General features: G+C 52.4%; 3 protein-coding genes across 3 annotated transcripts; 1 reads left to right on the top strand and 2 right to left on the bottom strand.

The window, feature by feature from the left end:
- Nucleotides 1–3,512: 3,512 nt before the first annotated feature.
- On the bottom strand, nt 3,513–3,749 carry PLICBS_000041 (uncharacterized protein; the record flags this gene model as incomplete). The annotated part of the gene is made up of 1 exon (XM_065599480.1): nt 3,513–3,749. A coding segment is annotated over one exon (237 nt), but the record flags the coding sequence as incomplete, so codon positions are not given.
- A 14,392-nt stretch (nt 3,750–18,141) lies between these two features.
- On the bottom strand, nt 18,142–18,675 carry PLICBS_000040 (uncharacterized protein; the record flags this gene model as incomplete). The annotated part of the gene is made up of 1 exon (XM_065599479.1): nt 18,142–18,675. One exon carries the CDS (start codon nt 18,673–18,675, stop codon nt 18,142–18,144), a length of 534 nt encoding a protein of 177 aa, XP_065455551.1.
- A 352-nt stretch (nt 18,676–19,027) lies between these two features.
- On the top strand, nt 19,028–20,531 carry PLICBS_000039 (major heat shock 70 kDa protein Bb; the record flags this gene model as incomplete). Its single annotated transcript, XM_065599478.1, has 2 exons — nt 19,028–20,350; nt 20,496–20,531. 2 exons carry the CDS (start codon nt 19,028–19,030, stop codon nt 20,529–20,531), a joined length of 1,359 nt encoding a protein of 452 aa, XP_065455550.1.
- Nucleotides 20,532–22,891: the final 2,360 nt, after the last annotated feature.

The raw sequence follows: 22,891 nt of genomic DNA, 5'->3' as shown, positions 1-22,891 counted from the left end.
ACAACACGGGACGGAGGGGCTCAACAACGTCTAGCAGGGACCGCAGTCTTGATACGCATGTATGTCCAAAAAGACCGGTCACAGAGGTTCCGGAGCACACATACCCTTTTTGCCGAGACACCTGGTCTAAAGCATGTCGCGGCGACTCAGGCGCATTCTCGTTGACCTGTATGGTTGGGTTAACTGTGCCAGCCCAGACACGACGTCGAACATGTGCTTAGCAAGGGCAAGGAATCCCAATCCCTTGCCTGCACTTGGCATTTGACTGTAAAGGAGCCGCAGCATTCTCTGCGTTCAACCTGTTCATGGCGCGAAAGCAACAGGAATGACGCATAGCGGGGGCACTAACGAAACACGCGGCCACACAGAGAGTGACGGGAGGTATTGAATTAGGCCTCTTGTGCTGCCACTCGATCTGTTCATGTGCGCAGGATACTAAATCGCCGACGGCGTCGGGGAAAGACACTGGCGCGTCGCCCACTTGTACTAAGCACTGGCTTGCTGTCAGCTGTTCACAACGCTGGATGGTCCAATATAGCCAATACAAGGAGCCTACGCAGCCAGGCTGGGGCACGTCCTGCGGAAAGCCATGCTGCGAGATTGGCCTAATAATGGCGTGACCCAGATGTATGATCGACACTTGTTTGGCGAATATAATCACCTGTTCTGCCACGTCATAGGCAAATTACACATGGTGTACAAGGGGGTGGGATCGCATCACACGTGGTGCAGCTCCTTGTTTTCCAAGCCAACTGAGCCATAGGTGATAGTACGCTCTCTCACCTCAAGAGTGAAATCAGCACCAAAGTCGGTTCTCCCAGTGCACTGTAGCACATAGTATTCATGTTCGTCAGTTTGGGGGCCGGCTCAGGCCATATAAATATATCTAGCTACATCGTCGTTCCTCATGATGCAAGACGATTCGACACCAACCACTGGGCTCGACTAAGCACCACATTGAACATGGACTCACCAGTCTGTACAGGCGCCAGCGGGGTGGATCTACAACGCCCCAAGGCGGCATATCGTTGTCAGCAATGTGTGAGTTTGCTCTTTCCCGCATGTCCTATGTCCGGATCTAACGGCGGTGATGAAGAGAAACGACCACGTCAAGTGCGACGGCGAGGACCCGTGCGGGCGTTGCAAGCACAAGGGTCGTCAGTGTACACCTCGAACAATGACATCGAGCGCCTGTCCGGCGTTCGAGATGAGACCTCAACGTTACAAGACTCCCGCACACGACGGTTCTCCAAGTCTCGAGAATGATATACCGTCGGCTATGACTCAGGAAGGCCTCAGAATTAATATTTTTGACGGCCGATTCTCCTTCCCTTCCCGTAGCCAAGCGGCGAAGCTGCAAGACTGGCTGACGAGCTTCGAAATCAATGTCTTACTCTACCATCCGGTCCTGACGCCAACAACATTCAAGAATCTGATTCCACAGATCATGGCTCAGGTGCATGGCGCCACCACAGCAGAGCCCGGCGGGCGATTGGAGGCTTGCATCATCCTGAGACTGGGCGCCGCGGCATATGAACCGTTTTGTCAGTATCCAGATTGGACCTCTGAGCTCCTGACAGACGCTTCGATGTTGTCTTTGAACACTGTTGCCGACCTTCGTTTGTATATGCTTGCCATTCTCCTGATCATCTACTGCGCCACCTCTGGGGATGGATCGCATTACCGTTACATGAGCACTGCCGTCCGAGGTTTGCAGCACATGATGTGAGCGCCTTATGGAAGACAAAACTATATGCGACAAAACTAAAGCAATATCACAGGGAAAACAATATCCTGGATCTGACGGACCCTGATAACCATGTTCTAGCTTGGGGTTTTGTACTACTTTACTTGTCCGCGCCCGCTCTTCTGTGGTATCAAGTTGGCTTCGTTCGCTGACAACCCCTCAGTGAAATAATGCCCAGGTCGCTGCTTGTCGGCATACGGCCAATTATGCAGCATCTACCACCGGCGCTGCCACCGGACGGGCATTTGCACCCGCCAGCTCGACGAATGGCTGAAATCCTTGTAGAAATTTGTCGTGCAAGCCCCGTGTCAGAGAATACATACACGCAGATGTTGACCGATCTGAACCGACTCACCGATTCTGTAGGGCCTATGGATGTGGAAGCGACCCCACGTTTCAAAGCTCAACTATACGCGTTGAAAGTCTTCGTTGCCCAGGCTTCCAAGCAAGCATTCAGTTGCACTTGGTCGAATAATGGTCCGCTAGCGAATGCCAGCCTCTACGAACTTGGCGCATTACGAAGCTTTTTACAGACCGTGCGCAACGTCGGCGATCATGATCGACGGTTGTTTCTGGAACGGTGAGATATCCAAGTGGGCTGCGACAGCAAACGCTAATGGCTGGCTCATGTAGGGAGTACGAGTATGTCATGCAGGCGGCCTATGCGCATGCTCACCGAGTGATCGATCCTGAGGCTTGGACAGATTATTCTGCTGGCCTGAGGCAGTTCCTGAGGGAAAAACCCATGCCTGACGCGAAGTTTGAAGGGGTATTGAGGCTTCACTCTCGCTTCGCTAGGGTGCGAAACGAGGTGTCAAGTGGCCAAGAAGTGACGTTTCTGGGTTCTTCCTCCTGCATAAAATTCATTAACTGATGGGCTTCGTCGAGTGGAAGGGTCGATGCCGTACCGAATACATTGCACCTCACAATCTGGTTGCTCTGACCATTCTGTGATGAACTCTAACAGCGAGTTAGATGCGCAGTGACCATTCCAACATATCGATCGATTCTGTACGAGGCTATCGGTAGGTTCGCTACCGCAGCAACATCTTCGAGATGACTCAGGTCCATGTGTGTTACACCAGCAATTAAGAATGATAGAGTTCGCCGCCGGGACATGATAAAACACAAGCTTCCTCCTGTCCAAGATATAATAAACCCAGTGTATAGCAAGTGAGCAACAGATGCGAGGCTTAGTCTCTTGGGATATTCCTACTGGGCGTAATAAAATGTAAGCGTGGCGAACATGTTATTCTACTGTAAGCCCGTCGCAAGCATTCAATGAGTGACGGTTTGTTTGTTCAATATCCCTAAGATGATAGCTCGCCTTAAGCATCCTTTCCAGCTGGCAATGGCAGATACCTACAAAGCTACCGTTTTATTTGTCGACATCGCCATCGAGGCCTTGATCTACATCAGTCTTGAATGGTAAACCACCCGGCGCGTGGCTTCGGCGCCTCTCAAGTTCGAGGGTCTACTTCGGCATCTTTTCCCACTCACCCGGAGTACTCTCGTCTGCGCGTCTTATCGGCACCGTTGAAATCTCAGCAAGTCAGCGTTGCCCTGGTATTCCACATGTGCCAGTACCCTGCGCGACATCGAGTGCTGCTGCAAGCCAGAGTACGGAATGGTTGCATTTAACTACATGCGTAACATATGAAAGCCCAACCGTCCTCGACATCTTTGGCTGCGACACGGTCGAGCGTATCAATATGAGTTGTGTGCCTATTGCCGATACACGCACAGTCATTTCCAGGCCCACACCTTACTTCTGTTCCAGAACCTGTTCCGAGGGGCAAGCCTCCAACGCACTGCGATACGCATCTTGCACCTCTATCCACTCTTTGTCCTCGACCTGAAGAAGCCGAAATCCAGTCCCTCCAGCAGTGTCCCTGCAGAGAAGCACATTGTCCTGGGGCTTCCGGCCGCCATACGAAAAATCCCCGAAAACAACAACCCACACGGACGATATGCCTTCTGGCCCGAACACCCACTCGGCGAACTGGCGAAATTGTGTACGCAAAACGCGCCCACTACCACTCAAAAACGAGCTCCCTGCTCGGGACCCTGACCGTGAGGGGATCAAAGCCCAGCATGGGTAGCTTCTCAGGTCCGACGTCGACTGGCGGATGTGGAGAACCTTCAGCGTATTCTTGAATTTGAAAGGGAGCAAAGCATATTTCTATCGCAATGGGTTGGTCAGTGAGCTAACGATTCTGGGAGCTTGAGACTTACCAGACGTTCCGGGGCGTACCCGATGCCAACATACTCGAGCTCGAGCTGCGCAAAGGGGCTCTGGCAAGGGTCGTCGCGCATGTCGCGCGCGCCTCGTCCGAACATAGCGGGATCCCATATTACATGCGCCCCCTCAAAGTAGGGGGCCATCATCTCCGTGTTGATTGCGCTTTGCTGTTGGACGAGTCTCTTGAGAGTTGATTGGTGGCAAGCAATGCAGTCCCATAGCGCAAGGGAGTCGACTGGGCCAGCTTGGCTCACGAAGAGTTCCTCAAGGCCCCGAAAAGCGTCCAGAAATTCGACTAGAGTGTTCTGCGTCCACAGAGGCGATACAGTCTCTGAGTGGAGTTCAAAGGTCGTCAACTGGATGCGACACTCAAGTCGCGCTGCACGTGCCAGGAATGTGTCCCATCCAGGACAATTTCGCAGTGTCAGCGATACAAGACTTTCAAAGCTGATCATCTTCGCCAGTGATGCTGTTACTGGCACTTGGGAGAGGACCAGTGTGCGGATGTCCGGTAAGACAAGGGGCGATAATCGATGGTCCGGCCCGAGAAGTCCTTGGACAAGAAAATTTTGCGCGGCAGTATCCTCGTGATCACCGGCATTATCGCTAGCCAGAAAATCCCATGTATCTTCCCAGTTGACGAAGTCCAACTCCAGCGTCTGCAAATGTACAGAATTGGCCCGGATGGCGACAAACAGAGCGTCAAGGTGGATAGGGTTTGGGGCCTTCCAAGTCAGACTCCGAAGTTGGCGGAAGGAGGATAAGTCTATGCTGCACCTTCTGTGGAGACATGGAGTGCATGAGTAGTCTGTTATCAGACTCAAGGATCGGATTTGGGACTGTGTGCGCGGAACAATCCCAGTGGCGCCGAGAATATCTGGTGGGATGCAAGTTCCTAGCGTCCAGCTGCACGCCTTTTGTAAGAACGACGTATGTCAGTCTGGGGATCGAATTCTTAGCCACCTGAAATGCTGCAATTGGTCGTCCTCCAGACGGCTTAGCCACGACAGAGCCTTGTGCGTGATCTGATCGAAAGGTGTTTGACAGTAGCTGCGATCATGTTCGGACATGGCTTCGAGCTCCTCGTCGGAGGCCAATGGATCAGCGTACTGTTTGTTATGGGGGCAACGACGCGCCGTAGCATACAGGACGTCGGCGTGGAAATGGAGTTGCTTCGCGAGTCGGAGGCAAGGTTGCGGCAAGCCCGCCAGGGGCAATCTATGTAAGTCATCCTCGCTCGGTGGCTTAATCGTGACCGACTGCCACAACCACTTGGTGGCAATCGCGTGATGGTGTCTTGAAACTTCGGAGAGTGCTATAGCGTCTACTTTTCGCAGCTAAGTGACTTGTCAGCACTCGTCTTGGACGAAATGCGATGCAGTGACAGACATGGCGAACGACGAGTTCCAAAACCTCTGGCGGCAACCTGTCCAGCATGTCGGGTGGTAATGATTTCTTGAAACTTCGCTAATCGATGGAGCGACACGATTTATAGGCCTTTTGGTCACAGTTCTGCGGTATCGCAGAAGCCGCGACGCCCTGGAGCGGGAGAATCGACGAGCAGCAAACGCCGACCGTAGACGCGTGGTTGCCCTCAATAACTCACTATATTCGGAGGCTTCGTTGCATGCGTAGAGTAGAGTGCGGTGCAGGTTCTGCGACGAGACCAAGTGGCAGAATGGACCGGGCATGGAAGGTCCGGGGCGTCGGTCCTAGAGCCTTCCGCGGCCGTTTCTACAACATTCTTCCGCGAAGCAGTTTCGACTCCTCCACGCACTGCAGCGTCTTCAACGACAGAGGACGGACCGTCAAGCTGCGGATCGACTCTCCCGCCGACGCCAGGACCTCACCCAGAACGAGCCATTGCCGGCGCACAGACGAGGCTGTCAGCGTTGCAGGGAAGCGTGGACAGGGGGTCAAGCGCGATGGTGTGGAGGATCGCGGCGTGATGGTTGATGGTGTGGGGCAATGACCCGGATGGTGGGCTGACTGGCAGGGGTGTCTGCACCCATGTGCACACCCTTGTCTTACTACCCCTTGCCCAGGACATGGTGCCACAAGTCGCGCGCGATTCAGAAACGGCTGCAATCCTTCTTTGCCGCTTCCGCCGTTCCTCCGCCCCTCCTCTTTCCCAACCCGTTCCGGGGCGGAAGGGCAAGCCAGTATGAGTGCATCGCCCTCAAGGTCCCCTACAGTACCATCACCGCAACCTGAGTTGGGAGACCGACTTTACGTTGGACACTACGCCAGAGTCCACGCAGTGGGGGCCTTCCACGATTCTGGGTTGCGGTGTTCATGGCAGATCTCGTTGACACTACGACAAAGGCATTTTGAGAGGCACTGCATTTGTTACCGCCCATGTGCGCGTCGTAAGGGCGTGTGCTCTGTGCGGCTGACGTTTCGTCCGTTGCGAGCCGCCTTCATTCGGTGTCCCCAGTCCTCCAGCAGTTTCGCCAGAACCTGAACGTGGGGATCCCCATCACAAATTTGCCGGACGGAGGACAAGCAAGAGAGCATCACAAAAGGGCTCGTAATGTGGGTATGAGCTAGAAAAAACGGCGAGGCATATAGCCAGAATTGAAGCTCTGCAACGCCGTTTAGTACAATCTACAGTCACCCGCACATCATACAAAAATGGCACTTCCTGCAGTCCTGTGCCGACGCTGTTCATCTTGCTCTGAAATGAACCGCACAGCAGCACCATGGCTGGTCGACAGTATAGCGTTCCGCCGTGGTTGCAGACAGGCAGTGGGAGATTTTCGGGTTTCACGCGAAGTCTGACAAGCCGGCCTCCACTCCCACCTCTTGACACCCATGCCACGCCGATGCCCTCAGTAATAACATCAAAGACTAACAACTTATTGGACTGGGCGGAAGATATGAAGAATTTCCGTATTCTTCGCGACAAGAGACCGCGGGTTTTCTTCCAGCAGTGTTGGATCAAAGAGTTTCCGGCCTTGAACACTCGATTTATCAGGAGAAAACTCCTGCATGATGAATACTCCCAGGGCGGCCTGCCGTATCTCGAAATGCTGCAGGAGACTCTAGACAACCATGGCACTGCACCTCTTTCACTTACAATATATGACTCCTTAGAAACCTGTCGAAAGGAAGGCTTAATTTGGCTTCAAGATAAAGAGCCTGACGTGCGGCGGGACGTGATGCAGAATATGGCAACGCTTTCAAAAAGGCGAAACACAGACGACCCTGAGGGGGAGTTCCCGGCCGTGGCTACACCGGAGTTTCTAGCAAGCATCGACTCCGATGATCAACTGTGTCACTATTGCAAGGCGAGCTTTGACGAAGGTACGACTATGTATCGTAACTATTGCTCTCGTCATTTCACTTGCTCAAGCTGCCTGAGTGAATATCCAACCCAAGCAGGGACTTGTAACAGCTGCAGCCCGTTTGCAGAGTACAATAGCTACGGTCGTTATGAATCTTTTGAAGATGTCTGGTATGGTAGAGTCAGTAATTGAGATGGTGACTCTGCAATGTTGAGTTCAAGAGTTGTTTCCAGGAAGCGTTTCACGATGTGCTTGGTACAGTGTTCAGACTCTTGGATAGTGGCAGGAGTTAAGATTATAGCGTGTATTATAACTAGTGATTGTAATCGCAACCACAGACCTTGTAACATGTCGAACGATAATTACTGTTCATTCTACCAGGTCGAATTCCACTGAAGTCGCGACCTGCACAACTGCATTGGTAGGGTGCGGTGTGGGATCGTAAAAGTGCGCGCCAAGCGAATACCGGAAGAGGAGCAGCACTTTTGGACGCTTCCGGTTTCCGCATGCCCTTCGGCCTCGATCCGGCCACCGATGGCTGGTTCCAGAGATAATAGTCCCAAATTCGCTGCACCAACACCCAACTTCTTCATTATAAGTCTACCCGTACAGTATGGTCAGATTCACTGCTGCTTCCTCGGGTACAATCTGTGCCGGCAAGCTAACGCTACAAGGATGCATGCCGTGTTCTCATTCACTGGGTTGGTGCATGTACTGCTCTGCTTATGCGGTATGTCAAGTGTTGCAAGAGCGAGCAGTGCGGATCCAATTCATTACAGCTTGGGGAGCCAAAGCAGTGGTACCGCCATTTATTACACTCCATTAGTCAATCAATCAAAGACTTTAGAAGAAATCTGCGATCAGACCGCAGCAAGATATTACATATTGCTACGTATGGGAGAAGACAAGACGCAACTTCCAGCTATGTCTAGGAATATAACCAGCTGCCAAGAGATGGGCAAGAAGGTCCTGCTAGAGATTTTTGCAACAGGACAACCGTCAGACGAGGAAGCGACGCAAGCAGCGCAGGGGATGTGGTCTGCATTTGGACCCCCCGGTACACTCAGCTACTCTCAGCGACCGTACGGTAATGCGACAATTGATGGCTTTCACATCGGACGGCTACCCATCAAGGACCCCTTTGACCCCCCGGTGAGCTATTACCGCAGTCTTCGCAAGTTAATGCAGAAGGATACCTCGAAAAGCTATTCAATAACGCAGTTGTGGTATTGCGACAAGCCCGTATCCGATGACGTTTTGAGTGAGGTGGATAAAGTTTTTGTGAGCGTGCCTCACGTTGGATCAGAAACGTCTTACGAATGCCTACGGAAACTATCGTCCAAGTTAGGCAGCGGCAAGAGACTTTATGTCAATATGAGTTGGGTGCCTAGTACTTCTATTACCAGGGTCGTGTGCGGCCTCAGATCGTTGGCTTTACCGAATTTTGGCGGTGCCTGGTTTAGGTGGGGGGCCGGAAATACATCTCTGCCCGCATTCCAGGATCGAGTTCGACGTATCGGTTCGGAACTAGCTAGAGCATAGCGAATGGTAATGCTCTTAGCTTCGCGAGCATGGGTTGCCGCAAGGTATGGGGTTTCCAAAGCCATGCCAAGGACATAGAGAACAAAGCATGGCGCCAGCTCCTTCGTTGAGAGCCATCAATTAAACATTCATGGTAAACGCATGCCGCGTGTACTGTATGGTAGCTCACTTGCCATGAAAGGGGAATGGCGACGAAAGAGGGAAAAGACGGAGCAATCAAGATCATGATCAATTCACTCAGGCCACTGGTTGGCATGTTATCCCTTCGACTTCAATCCTGTTGTGACGGAATACACACCGTGCGCCTCAGACTAGTCAAGTCGAAGCATGATGTTCAGCCCATTGCTATCGTGCGAATGAATATTGTAGCTATTGGTGCGATTGGCGTGCCAGTGCGGCAATGTACAACAGTGGGGAACGGTGAAAAGAATATCATTGAACTTTGAACTTTGAACTTTGATGTCGGTTACCTCGAATGAGGCTGCAGTTGCTGCCCGCACATTGTATTGTAGCCGTAATCAAGTTCCCCCCCCCCCGCCCCCTCGCAAAAAAAAACAATATCACGGTGTAACATCTACAATAACGCGATGCCACAGCAGATGCGTGTATTTCCTGACGCGATGTTACCTCGCTCTAATACACAAAGAAGCGGCCTTCGTGATTTTTCGCAGGCAAAGCTCATTGCCCCATGATAAGCGTCCCGCAGCTCTGGCGCCAAGTCTAGGCCCTTTTGCTGCTCTTATCCTCGGGCCCAGCGTTGCGCAACATGGAATGGGGAACAAATCACGATAATTTCGCCATGCATCAGCCCAATGATGAACTCGTAGCAGATCGTATGTCTGTCGCAGTTCGGCACCATGCAGGCTACGTCGAACGAATTGAATGCTGTGTTGACTTGCCCGCAATCGAACAAAGAATCGATAATTGGAGGAGGAGTGTGGTATTGAATAGACGACAGGGCGTTTTCGTACGTATATTTACCTCGCATTAGATTTCGCTCCGTGTCATGACGACTCTTCCGTCACTAATGGTTTACGGACGACAGAGCGCTGGACGGCAACCCTACGCGACTGCTGGAGATTCCAGGGTACCGAACGAAAACCATAAGACAGTCTGCTCCATCCAGAGTGGCCGAACGAAGAGAAATTGGTGGACCCATTGCGCTTGATGGCTCACTGATGAGTCAATTTGGGATTAAAGAAGCACTCGCGAATCGGATGAGCCGGTAGGCCTCCTGTTAGATTGGTTGGCCTGGTATACAATACTGCACCACTGTATAGTACAGTACAGTACAGTACTCTACCCTGAGTCCGTGTTCTGGATTTCACCACCGTCACCGCTGTCCACTTTTGGAGGATCCATTGCATCTAGTCCTAGAGTGCCGAATAATGGCGTAGGGTACTGTAGCGGGTGATTTGCCAGATACCAAAGTCCAATCTCCTCCTGCCATAGTTCTTGCGTCGGCAAAACCGCAAAGTAATGTGCGGAACATCAAAGTGTCAATATTTATATATGCTTTATGGCACCCTGTATACAGGTATCATACTTTTACAGGCAAGCTGTATCTATACCGCTCATCTCGCGATTGGTAAATGATGCGACACGCAGTATTGAGCAGTCTTTTGGCAGGCGCTTTCGCCACGCCAAATGCATTTACCCCTGGTGACCCTCCTCCGAGCGTGCCACTTGCCCCATTTCAGTGGGACCTTGGCGCGCAGGAAGCCAGCATTATTTGCAGTACACCGGGGAATACGAACATTTCAGTTTTTGGTTCGGTCACCGCATATGGACTTGAGCAGGCAGAGAAATATCTAGAAAACCTCGGAAGCCAGCCACGAATGAATGCTGGCCCAGCGTCTTGCAGCCGCGTGAGCTGCTCTCACTGGACTGCTGTGTTCTTATGCAACGATGTGAGTCTCGAATTCTGTTTCGTTCTGCCTGCCTTGGGCTGATTCAGATATTAGGCCAAGTCTTCCAAGACACTAGAGTCGTGGACGGTGGTAGCCAATGCATTGAAAGCTATCCGTGACAGATGCGGCATCTTTCCTCTCACGGATTGGCCCTTGGGTGGACAGATCTTCTACAAGGCAGGGTGGAACGTGATTCTGCGTGAGTCTGACTGCTGAACTAGAGAGCTGTATGTTGCTGTGCTATCATCAGCACTCGCGAGCCAGGCCGCCTGAGCACGGATTTCGGAGTTGTGAGTAGCTGTTACTCTGCCAGCACAGCACGTAGCGACGAACAGGATAACAAATGAATAAGAATAACCTGTTCCCAAGTAGAACCGTGCATGAAGGCGTGCGGGCCTTGAGCTGAGGTCTTTTTGATCATTCCGGATTCGTCAGGGCTCTCTCCAGTGGCTCCAGCCGACGAATTAAGTCGTTTCCTGGTACAACTTTGGCGGCCAGTTACAGTGATCCATAGAGAGGATCCAGCCACGTCGGTCTGAAAAATCAGCCCAAGCACAAATCATATCAAGTGCTGCTCGTGAATGCCCCCTTACAATACAAGACAGTACGCATCGGCCCCAGGAAGAGATTATCAGAAGGGCCAAATATCAGTGGCCGCAGCGCCCCACTACTATTCTTGACTCACGCAAGTAGCTCTGGAATCCAACATCACAATCCAGGACGCCGCTGACTCCATTGCACACCCAAGCGATAGGTTCCCCTAGAGGAATCTGTCGTTTGCCAAATATAGATCTTAGTCCTTTTTTCTCTGCCAGCGTCGCCTCTGCGAGTACCGAGCCCCAGGTTGGCTGCTCGGGGACTTTGTGTTCTCTTTCCATGTTCGTCTTCCCAGGCTCTCGAAAACAATCTTGACGATACAGCCGCCGTGGGGTAACCGGTGGCTTGTTTGTGTTTTCTTCTAGGCTCTGGGTAAGGGAACTTGTCATAGACGGTAGTTGATGATGCATTTTTTCTTCCTCGCAACTGGAGTTAGTTGTCGCAGTGTTCATGATTGCATCGCGCCGCAAGCTGCCTCGCTGTATTCGCGCGTCAGGTAAAGCTGCAGAGCGCAGTGTTGTGGTAATAGCAATGTAATAGCTATTAGAAAGCAGGAGTACGAACCAAAGTGCCATTTCCTCGGCCCAAGCCGGATGCTTGTTGGTCGCCGGAGAAGTTGTCCATCTCCGAGAGACTGCAATCGCCAGCTACTGCAGTACGCATTTGGTAGGACGATCGCTAAAGTGATTAAAGTCACTGTAGGTGCTGGTGTTTTCAATGAAGGCTTGTTCGCGTTCATCCGCGTGCATGCTCCGGTGGATGGAGGTCCTTCGTCGATTGATTTCTTGACTTTTGTCGCTGTCCCGCAACAACGCTGTGGTACTTACAGCCAGATTCTGATGTTTCAGAGCCCGCAGCCACGTCATTGAACCTCACCCATTGTCAATGTTGACGGAATTGGCTGCGTAGCTAGAAGGAGCCTTTCGGCCGGTTTTACCAGGGTAGTGGCCAATCTTGCCGCCTCACAGAGCATGCTACTCCATATCGCCTCCTGCCTTCGGTCATGCAGTACCGGCGCCAGAATTGCGACCACTGGACATGCACAGAAGGAGCAGACACAAGAAGATGCGCACAGCACATAAGTACGCCCGATGCAGGCTCCGAGACTGAAACTCAACGACTTTGAGTGAAGAATTCCCAGGACAGCTCACGATGGAGGCACGTCCATGTATGTGATGTAGAAGCGTGGAGTGAGCAGCTGCGTATACTGTACAGCATAGTGGCGAGTAGGGGCAAATGCGGGCCATTTTCATGTTGAGCTACCCTTTACAAGAACATCGTCCTGCACAGGTCCCGTAGCTGCCATTCTCATACTCCCACATCCAGCATTTAGAGTCTGATGACTTAGTGTTCCATGCTACAGTAGCTAAATACATGATCTGCCAATTGGTTTTGTCAACATGAAATTGGTGACTTGCAATTGAGTTAAGCTAAGCCGGACCACAATCTCTGCGAGGCGACAACCTGCGTCAAATCTACTTTTAGTAAAGATTAGAGACGTCGAGCTCAGATGTTTTACGCATTCGAAGTTGAATGCGACAAGTCGCAGATAGATGCCATACATGCGACCACACTCTCGCGCACAGCTCTGCAGCTCGCGGCGGAAGAGGATGGAGCGACAATCATGGAGTTGGTCGATACCCGACTCAAAGCCGAACATCCGAGGCAAAGCTGGTCATATGTGGGAGGACATACCCCAGTACCTGACGAGATTCTACAAATAGCAGAGCTGGCGAAGACATTGCTACGTTTCTACCATCTGCCAGGGTAAGAACCAGGAGGCGCTGTCTAAGCGACGGAGCACCAGTGCAGGCAAAACGGCGTATGCAGTAACGCTATGTGGTCCAGCACATTGATGTATTGAGTTGCAATCCGAGTGATACTTGACTGACAGTCAGGTAATCTCCACGACGACTCTAGTAGTCTCCAGCAGTTTTCCTTGCTGTTGTTGATCCAATTTTACTTGAGTGTGACAACCCGTGGAGTCTAATATTGTCCCTTCCCCATTCTCCAACACCACATTTGACACACCATCGCCGCACGAGGCTTCAATTGAAAGGCTTCCAAGACAGGCTTTCAGACATTTCGCCGGCCAGACTTCTCTGCCGGGCGGACCACCCCGCCATCGTCTCTCGTCGGAGTCCCATGTTAGTGAAGGGTTTTGTCCAGACCTGAGGTTGACAGTAATGCTCAGGGCGGTGAGATTGACGGTTCTTGGGATATTATCCCCGCCCACTGCCGGAGCCGATGGTGCCCGTGGCCGTCCTTGCGTGCCTCGTGCCGTGAGAGGATACCTGCTGGGCTGTGAGCCACTGGAAGAAGCTGCCTGGCCGCCGCTCCACTCAGAAGCTCTCAGGATTCCTGGCTTTGCAGAGAAACTTATGTGGCGCTGGGGCAATGCTGGAACCTGCCCATCTCTCGTTTCAGTTGGATTCGAAGCTTTTGTGGAAGGTTCAGGTGTGCAGTCGTCACTGCTATCCCCCCAGTCCAAGCTAGAAACCGAGGAGTCGTCCTTATCCATTCTTCTTCAATGCTGTTTGCTTGATGCCCTATGACATCCACACGACCACGCGCGGTCTATATATCTGTAATACAGTACATAGTTGGCACCTAGGTCCTTCTTTAAGAGACTGAATCAGCACAGAAACGTAAATCGACGCCACAAAGCGACATCCAGCCATACAGGACCACAATCCGGCTCGGCGTAGAGAGCCCGTGAAAGACGTAACGGCATCTAGGCTCCTGATGCACTTGCCCAATTAGGGCTCTTAGTTCAATTCCAATAGACCAAAGATGCCGCGGAGCCAAAGTGCTCTCAACAAAACGAGGTGACACCCGCCCATTTAAACATCGATTAAACTAGACGCGCCTAATTCTTTGCCCTGTTTACAACTCTGTGGCGCCTGATTCTGCAACCAACTCAGCTGTAGACATGATATACTCCTGGAAGAAAACAAAGCAGCAAATTGAACATTATGCCTTGTATTTGACTATTGCAGTTTCTCTGGTGTCGATCTCTGCAAGTACAGCGTTTCACTTCCTGGCGCGGGAGTCGTTGCAGGAATTCGTGGCAGCTATTGTTGCTGTGATATGTACCTCATCACTGACTCGATTTGGAACACGGGGCATCGTTACCCGAATGCAAGAAAACGATTATGAATTCGCAGCCGGGTTATTCAGCGGCGTTTTTGGGTAAAGTCGAATATTTCCCCCCCAAAGATCCAGTACTGAAGTGTTGCTAGTAATATTGCGGAGATTTGCTTCGTGATCACAGCCGTGGTAGATGGTAAACACCTGATTGCTAAAACGGCCTTGACTGGTTCTATTGTGTCTAGCTGTCTTATGACATTTGGCACCTGTCTAGTGTGCGGGGGGATTTTCCATAGGCAACAGTTTTACCCCCTCGTCATAGCCCGACTGAATGCGCAGCTGCTCGTTGTGAGCTTGGTGAGCGTGACTCTCCCGACCGCGTTTCAGCTATTTTCCAAAGGTAGCTCTCTCTGGAGCCAGTACAACAGGACACAATTCTAACGACACGTAGAAAGTAGTACGGGGTTGATTGCGGTGTCGCGTGGCTCGGCAGTGGTCCTCTTAGTTGAGTTCTTTTGCTACCTCTGGTTTTTCTATCACACCCACGTGGACATTGCCTCAGATACGCCGAGCATACAGTCGGCTCTGGTAGCGTCCGGATTGTCAGCAACGCATGCTGTCCCGGAGCTGACGAACTTACTCAACGAATCCAAAGGAGCATGCTCACTACGGGCTCTTCGTGAGGGAGCCCTCGAATTCCACCCGGGCATAGGCAACACCCGCCGTCCTTGGTATATGGATGCTCTAGTTCTAATATGTGCGGTTGTTGGCATGGTGTTCGCGTCAATCTTCTTGCTAGAGGGTGTTCATGCTCCTACACACACGCTGCATCTCTCTGAGAGTTTCGTCGGACTCATAGTAATGCCCTTAGTGTTGGCGTCAGTTGAGTATGTTTCGCATGCACTGCGGTGCCGCCGGGAGGGTATAGCCTGGATAGTCGATGCGGCGTTCGGTTCCAGTATTCGGATATCACTCTTCGTGTTCCCCGTCGCTATTATAGTTGGTTGGGCTACTGGTGAGGTTATGGACATGATCTTCGATGGCTTCCAGGTGACTATCATTGGACTAGCCATATTTATGGTCAACCACGTGATTCACAATGAATTCGCGCATTGGTGGGTTAAGACCTTGCTTTTATTGCGCTTGTCAGCTGACCGGAATAACAGGCTCGAAGGAAGCATGTTCGTTGCGTCGTTCCTGTTGTTCGCCATTGCTTCAGCGTACTACCCAAATGAAGCATAGCTCGATGTGCCCATATCATGGCACCTTGAGTTTGAGTTGCCAAATGATCTTGTAGTAGCCGCTATCTCATGGAGTTGTATGCTAAGAGCCTCAGAGCCGTGTTTCTCCGGGTACAGCACCAGGGAGGGTGATGAAGACAGGTTCTGCTATTGTAGCATATTTTGAATGATCAATTAGAGTGGGAATAGAGCGGGTAATAATCGACCTCAGGAATAGCCCCAAAAATGTCTGGTCTGCACCATACTAAAACGTACAATAATGGGGCTCTCTATATCGCAGAAATTCCTCATGCTTGTCGTTCCCATTCCTCCAGTTAAGTTGAAGCAGACTCGGCGGCGGCGTGCTTCAACCGCTTCGATTCCAAACAGCATTTGCGCATGCAGGTACTGTTGCTACTTCATGTTTGGCAACATGGCAGTTAATTTTCCTGCTGCATTTGGCTTAGCGAACTCAATGTCCCCTGGTCGGGGTAGCCGCCCCAGCTCGCTTCCTCTCATTGTTGCTTTGTGCCGTTTTAGGGTCTTGTGTGCGGCACCACTGCCCTTATCCGTTGTGAAGACCCTTCTCAAGTAGCGTGGCTCGAACGTCGAAGCTTATAATACGCCTTGAGCACATTGTTTCGCGCTGATCGAAGGCACTTAAACGCATATGTGCTCGTTCCCGTCCGTCACAAGAGGACGCCACAAATTATGCCTCCCCTGGTCGTACAGCATTACGACGTCGCGCTGCACGCGGGCGAGGCCAAGTTTGAGCTGCCTTTTAGGCTGGCGAAGGCACAACCAGTCGGTGGACCGATTGAGGCTGTCATGATGGGATTGCTCATGGATCTTGTGCTCCTTGTCGCAGTATTCATTGTCATTGTGGCATATGTGGTCAGCTAGAAATGCTCTCCGCTACCGTACCACGTGCTGGCCAACAAGCTGTGTTACATCGCTGACTAGAGCGACTTGCAATACTAGCCAGAGCACTCACTCGACGAGGCGTTCACTGACGTTAGAATCTTCATGAATGAGAATCGTGGTGGTGCTCGTGCTGTGAGGAACCTCAAGCCCCAACGCCTATTACAGTGCACAAGCCAATGTGACAGGACGCGTCGAGACCTTCCACGCCAAGAGACCTTCATCGCCACATGGCCGCACGTGAATGCTACGTGGACACTGCAGCTGGCAAAAAGCAGTCCAGAAGCGGGCCCGTGGAAAGAACACATCGTGGACTTGCCACCGAGGTAGGCTCTATTTGCCGTGAATTCCATCCTTGACACGATCGCAAAACTCGAGTCCAATCCTGATGCGAGATGATGATTGGGAAGGCACATTAGAGTAAGAAGCAAGGAGCTTCTCAAAAAGGGCTGCCGCGTGATGCGCCGATGGCAACATGAGAGCTAGATCACTCCGCATCGCTTCTTCTGCTTCACGTATCCGCTCTAGTGCTTCCCGTGCGTCCGATAACCGGACACCTGCCCGACCCCAAGTGCTCGAATCCACTATTATTGGATTGAGCAGGCGCTGTATGTCGAGACGAACGCGAGTGGCGCCGCTAGCTTCCTCGAGAGAGTCTGTGTGCAATACAGAGTGCAGAAGATGTCGACAAAAGGACATGTCGACCGTTGGTGGGATGTCGCTCTGTCCGACGAGGCAAAGAGCAATGTAGAGAAGCAGAACCTCAGATTCTCCTTCGTTTTGCTGGAAGACGGGAGAGGAGCGGTAGAACCTTCCACCTGCAACGGTTCGAACATGATCAAGACCAGCGGTAGAATCGCAGGAGCCCTTTGGATCGTAAAGAATGACGGGGTATCCATGTTGAACCCGCCCAAGAATCCAATGGTCGTTGCTGACTTTCACGGGCACCAGTCTCGTGACATTTTCGCCCAAGGATTCATACGTAATCGTGGAGCCGGGCTGTGCAGCCTCAAAGCCTGCCGCGAAGTCGCAGATGCATTCGAGAGCCTGAAATACGAAGTCGGGGCCTAATAGGTGCCCAAGCACTAGGCTCTCCAACCAGGACTCGAGTGCCTCGTCCACACCGTCGGTAAAGGGTCTTGCTCGCCTTGGTCGTTTGACGTATGGCTGCGGTGTGAGGCTCGACGCATGGCTTTCTTGATTGCTAACACTCTCCTCAGAAGTGGGTGAGCCCGGTAACATGATTACTGACGGGCATGGGGAAGCTGATGCCGCGCGCCGTTTCCTTTGCTGGCCTTGATCATGCTGTTCGGTGACGGTCTTTTCACGCTGGCCGAGGCATTTAGCAATGAATGCAACTTGGGTTCACCTGCGGCATCTTACGCTGCGTTGACGGGTCGGCGACGCTCTGCTGGCTGAATCTGGTGGCATGGAATCTGACTTGGAGCCATACTCCGCGTCACCAGTGGATGTGGAGTTGGTAGGTGCGGATGATGCTTGCAGAAAGTCACGGGGCACGGAACGCGTTGCTGGCTTCCCAGGACTGGTCCGTGAAGGCGTGCCGGCTGTTTCACCCTTCGCCATGTCAGCCATAAGGCCCGCCGGGAGTGCCGAGTCCTACCTGGAGATCCTTCAATGCCGCTACGAAGTCGACAGGCGTCAGCCTGCCTTTGGCGGAGCCTCGGCTGTAACCAGACACCCGTCGGATGTGCGCGTTTTGCAAGGCTTCCTGGACTGCTGACCAGGGGAAGAGTTGAAGCGCTCGCATTGCCGGCCGCTTCTTGGTATGGTCGGCAACTTTGCCCTTATCGAAGTAGTTCTTGATGTGTGGTGTCTCAAGGTCCCAAAGAGGAGTGCTCGAGTAGCAGCAGTCCCAGGTGCATATTCCCGCACTCTCCTCCAACATCTGCTTGAAGACATCCTGTCGTAGTTCGCCACTGTCAAACAAACGCGTCACCACCGTATTGAAGTCCATTCGCTTCTCGTTCGTGAGTCGGGATCGCACATGGTCGGCGTAGTCCAGAATACTATCCCGAGGGCCAGCAAAGGTTCGACATCGCGGGAGGCCGTCGCTCGTCAAGTTAAGCGTTTCGCATATATCTGGCGCGGAACGGCTCATTGGTACGGATTGTCGAAGATCGGATGATGCGAAAGGTTGATGGAGAGCTCTCGTCGCGAAACCTGCACTTGCCAGGGTGGTAAGATTACGAGGTGCCCAAGCTCGACCCTGATTGGTCCGCGACATAAACAAGAGGCTGGATCACAGAGGGGAAGAACGACATGCGCCCAACGCCCCGAGTCAGCATTTCTGCCATGTTTGCTCGTCTCTATCAGGCCTTGCAGCGAAGGAGCACCGAAACGCAGCGTGCCACTCATCTGCAGAACCACGCGCAGGGTGACTTGTGCGATCCACTGACGGTTTGTTCCGCCACTCTTGTTCGCTGCGATGGCCCTACTGACAGCCCTAGACCATGGCGAACACAACGTGCACGATCGGCGTGGACCTCGGCACCACATACTCCTGCGTTTTTGCGAACGGCAAGCCGGTTCCGATAGAATATGGCGATGTACAGCGATCTGCTGTGCGAGTATCGCGGACCAACTGGACGTTAGTGTCAGCTTCTGACATTGCCGACGCCAAGAGGCCGCACTTGACCCTCTGGAAGAGAATCCTCGGACGCGGCAGCGAGGACGGTCGGCTGGCACGAGACGTCGAGTCTATCCCCGCCGCAGAATTGAGCGAACACGGCGCACGATATAAGGTTCATGACCAGTACGTCGAGGCGGAAGAGGTTGCAGCGTTCATACTCGGTCGAATCAAGGCTGCAGTATGCAACATGTATCGCGGCCAGCCGCTGGAACGAGTGGTTATTGCTGTACCTGCGCATTTCACGCAACGCCAACGGCAGGCGACATTGGATTCCGCTGAAGTCGGTGGATTCGACCCGGCCATCGTCCAGCTCGTCGAAGAACCAATTGCCGGTGCGGTCGACTTTGTCGAACTCGACATGCAAGAACATCAGAAGATTCGCAGACTTGTGGTTCTCGACATTGGCGGTGGTACCACTGATGCCAGCCTGCTGTCCTTTGAGGCCTTGGGCGAGAAACACGCATACGGCGTCCTAGCGACGTCGGGAGACAACCAGTTGGGCGGCAGTGATTTCGACAAGGCGCTAGCGGACCTGGTGCTTTCCAAAGCGGGAGTCGACCCGGAGAAGGTCGATCTCCGGAGATTGATGCTCGAATGTGAGAGCAAGAAACGAGCCTTGTCAAATGCGGATCGTGTTGTGGTCGAGCTCCCATCTCTGCAGGACACTGACGATCTTGATCCCGTGGAGATCACTCGGTCCATGTTCGAAGAGTCATCGAAGCCACTTCATGACTCCATACGACGTATACTGGAGGATTTGGTTGATCAACGCCAGGATGCGAAGAATCCTGACGTCATTCTTCTTATCGGAGGGGCCTGCGCAATGCCTTCAGTACGAGATATATGCAAGAGTATTTTTGGAGATGCCTCCATCAGGACCAACGAGCCCGAGAGGAGCATTGCCAGAGGTGCCGGTCGCATTGCCTCCGATCCGAATATTCAGATCAACCCCGTCCTTCCGAGATCTGTCGGCGTTGAAGTGTACAATACGGATGGAAGACTTGTCATGGAGCGCATAGTCCAACGCAACTCGCCCCTTCCGATCCGCTGTGCACATTCGCTGAGCACTTTTGAAGAGAACCAAGCTGGTGTCAAGTTCAAGCTCATGGAAGGAGAGATGGATGACGGCCGTTTAAATATCGAGGTCGGATGTTTCGAGATAACTGGTATACGTGCTTGTCCACGAGGGACGCCGATCGAGGTTCAGATGGAGATCATGGCCCCTGGAAGCATCACCATGACGGCCAAGATACGACGGAAGAAGGGAAAGCTAACTGTTAAGCCAACAGCGCGGGTCGAGCGCCATCATCTCGACGAGTGGATAAGACGTACGCGACAGCGGCTCGGGCTGGCACCTGAGGAAGCAGCAACCGACCGACAGGAAAACGGCCACGCAAACACACTTGCCACAGAATCTGTGCAGGCATCAACATTCGACACAGACAGGCGGGCCGAAGATACCCTGTCGGAACCGGACTTACCATCACAACATCATAGTGCTGCGATGTCGCAAGGCGGCGAAACTGGCAGTGTGGTACAGAACCCAACGGAAGATGGTGCGGCCGTTGAGGAGGCTACAAGCGAGACTCGCGCTGCTATAGCGAACACGGAAGTGGTCGGTGGCAAAGGATCAGAAGGCGAAGATCCGGAGAGTGATCATACGACGAGAGTGGGTGACAACACCCGAGACAACAAAGGCCATGAGAATGTTGAACCAGTCGACAGAGGTGAAGTTGCTGAAATTGGCGAGACAGCTCTGGAAGGAGAGGCAGTAAGACAAGTGGCTACGAGCGACGAAGGGCCTGGAGTAGGCAAAAGGGTCACGACTCAGGATGGGGTACAAGATGGCGAACTGGCTGAAGAGACCGAGCCTGCAGCCGAGGAAGATTCCCAAGCTGCTCAGAGTGCGGCAAGTGGTGGTCCTGGGGGTGCGACTCGCCGAAAAGCTGCAGGGGACGAGCGAGCCGAAAGTGGCGAGTCGACGGGTGGTCAATTAGGTCCAAGTGGAACCAAACATGGCAAAAGGCCGTTGGCAAGGAGCCCAGGGGATGAGCGGATACGCAAGAAGTTTAAGCTCCCGGTTGGAAGGCCCGCGACTGGTAAGAAGCGGCGATAGCTTCAGACAGTAGCGACAATGTCACGTAACCTGTGACCTGCACACCTATCGATCAAAGGCGCATCGCACTGAGGTGTCTTATCCAACCTTACAGATGCATTTCGGCACGTGTGCATGGAGCGAGACTATTCCTTACACGTAACAGTGACACTGCATTCGCGATCCTCGCCATGTCCTTAAATTATTCACCTTTGATAAGATTTGTGACGAACCCTCAGTCCGAAATACTGTGCTGCATGCAATCGAATTTGCCAGAACGGAATTAAAGGTCCTACACATAGAGAACTGCGCGCTGAGTAATGTCATCAGTCGGAGTTTGCAACCCACCAACCGTTACTATGAACCTCGCCGATTCGCGAAATTTGCGCTGAACATTTGCAAGCCGTGCCTCGACATTTCGCACCTCCGTTGACACCCCGAAGCAATAAATTTTCGCTGCACACTTTGTCTTATTGAGAAACGTCGACCGAAGGGAACTTTGCTCCAAGGGAACTTTGACCGAAGGGAACTTCGATCCAAGGGAACTTTGATCCCAGAACTTTGATCTGAGCGAACTTTGATCCAGGTTAGGAGAGCTACGGGTCACACTGGGTAATTTCCAATGCACCTCATGGCACAACGATGCCAGCGGAGACCTTCAAGGAAGCATGCTTGTGACGATCTCTCTGAAATTACTACTGTAACTGGCGGCACTAAGTGAATATCGAATTGCAATAATGAATGTGCTCTGCATCCGGAAACTAGGACCAGGAGTGCGCCAATTTGCCAGAAAGGCCACCACTATGCGCACGAGTAATTCGTAAATCTTGCCGCCTTGGTCTAGATATTTGCCTTGCATGGTCTTGGCGCTTGCGTAGCAATAATTTAAGGTTGCCCAGGACTGTGTATATGCCTGGATCGTTATCCCCCATTGTTTTGCTCCAGAGATCCAGGGCTTTTCGATACAGGCTCTCTGCCTCATCATGCTTTCCTCGGGTTTCCAACACGACTGCAAGGTTATTCATGCTCTGCAGTGTTTCTGGGTCTTCCTCACCAAATGCGACAGTCCTTCGTCGCAGCGTCTCCACGTGCATTTCCTCGGCGTCGTCGAGCTTCCCTCGGGCATTGAGCAAGCAACCGAGATTATTCCTCACAGTTAATGTCCGGCGATCATTTCTCCCAGCCATTCTTTCCACCATCTCGAGTGCATTCCGATAGATGACTTCAGCATCGGCATATTGCCCTTTGTTGTCAAGCACGCAGCCAAGATTGTTCAGACTGATCAACGTCGGCCCAGTCATGCCGAAAATTTTCTGACGTCGGCTCAGGGTGGTTCGGTGCATGATCTCAGCCCTATTCAGGTGGCCCAGGTTATCCAGAGTGCAGGCATAGTTATTCATGACATCCAGCGTCTCAGGGTCTTCCTTGCCCATAAGCTTCTCCATGCCTAGAAGGACGGCCTCATACACCTGCGCTGCCTCCTGCTGCTTCCCGCTGCTGTCCAACAAATATGCAAGGCTGTGCAAAATGGTAAGCGTTAGATGGGCATCTGCGCCGACAATCCTGGTTGCTAATTCGGCAGCCTCTCGG

This window comes from Purpureocillium lilacinum, assembly GCF_023168085.1.
Source record: "Purpureocillium lilacinum CBS 284.36 DNA, scaffold_1, whole genome shotgun sequence".
In the NCBI taxonomy this organism is placed as follows: Eukaryota; Fungi; Ascomycota; class Sordariomycetes; order Hypocreales; family Ophiocordycipitaceae; genus Purpureocillium; species Purpureocillium lilacinum.
The sequence above is the reverse complement of the archived record's forward strand: the minus strand, read 5'-3'. Positions and strand labels throughout refer to the sequence as shown.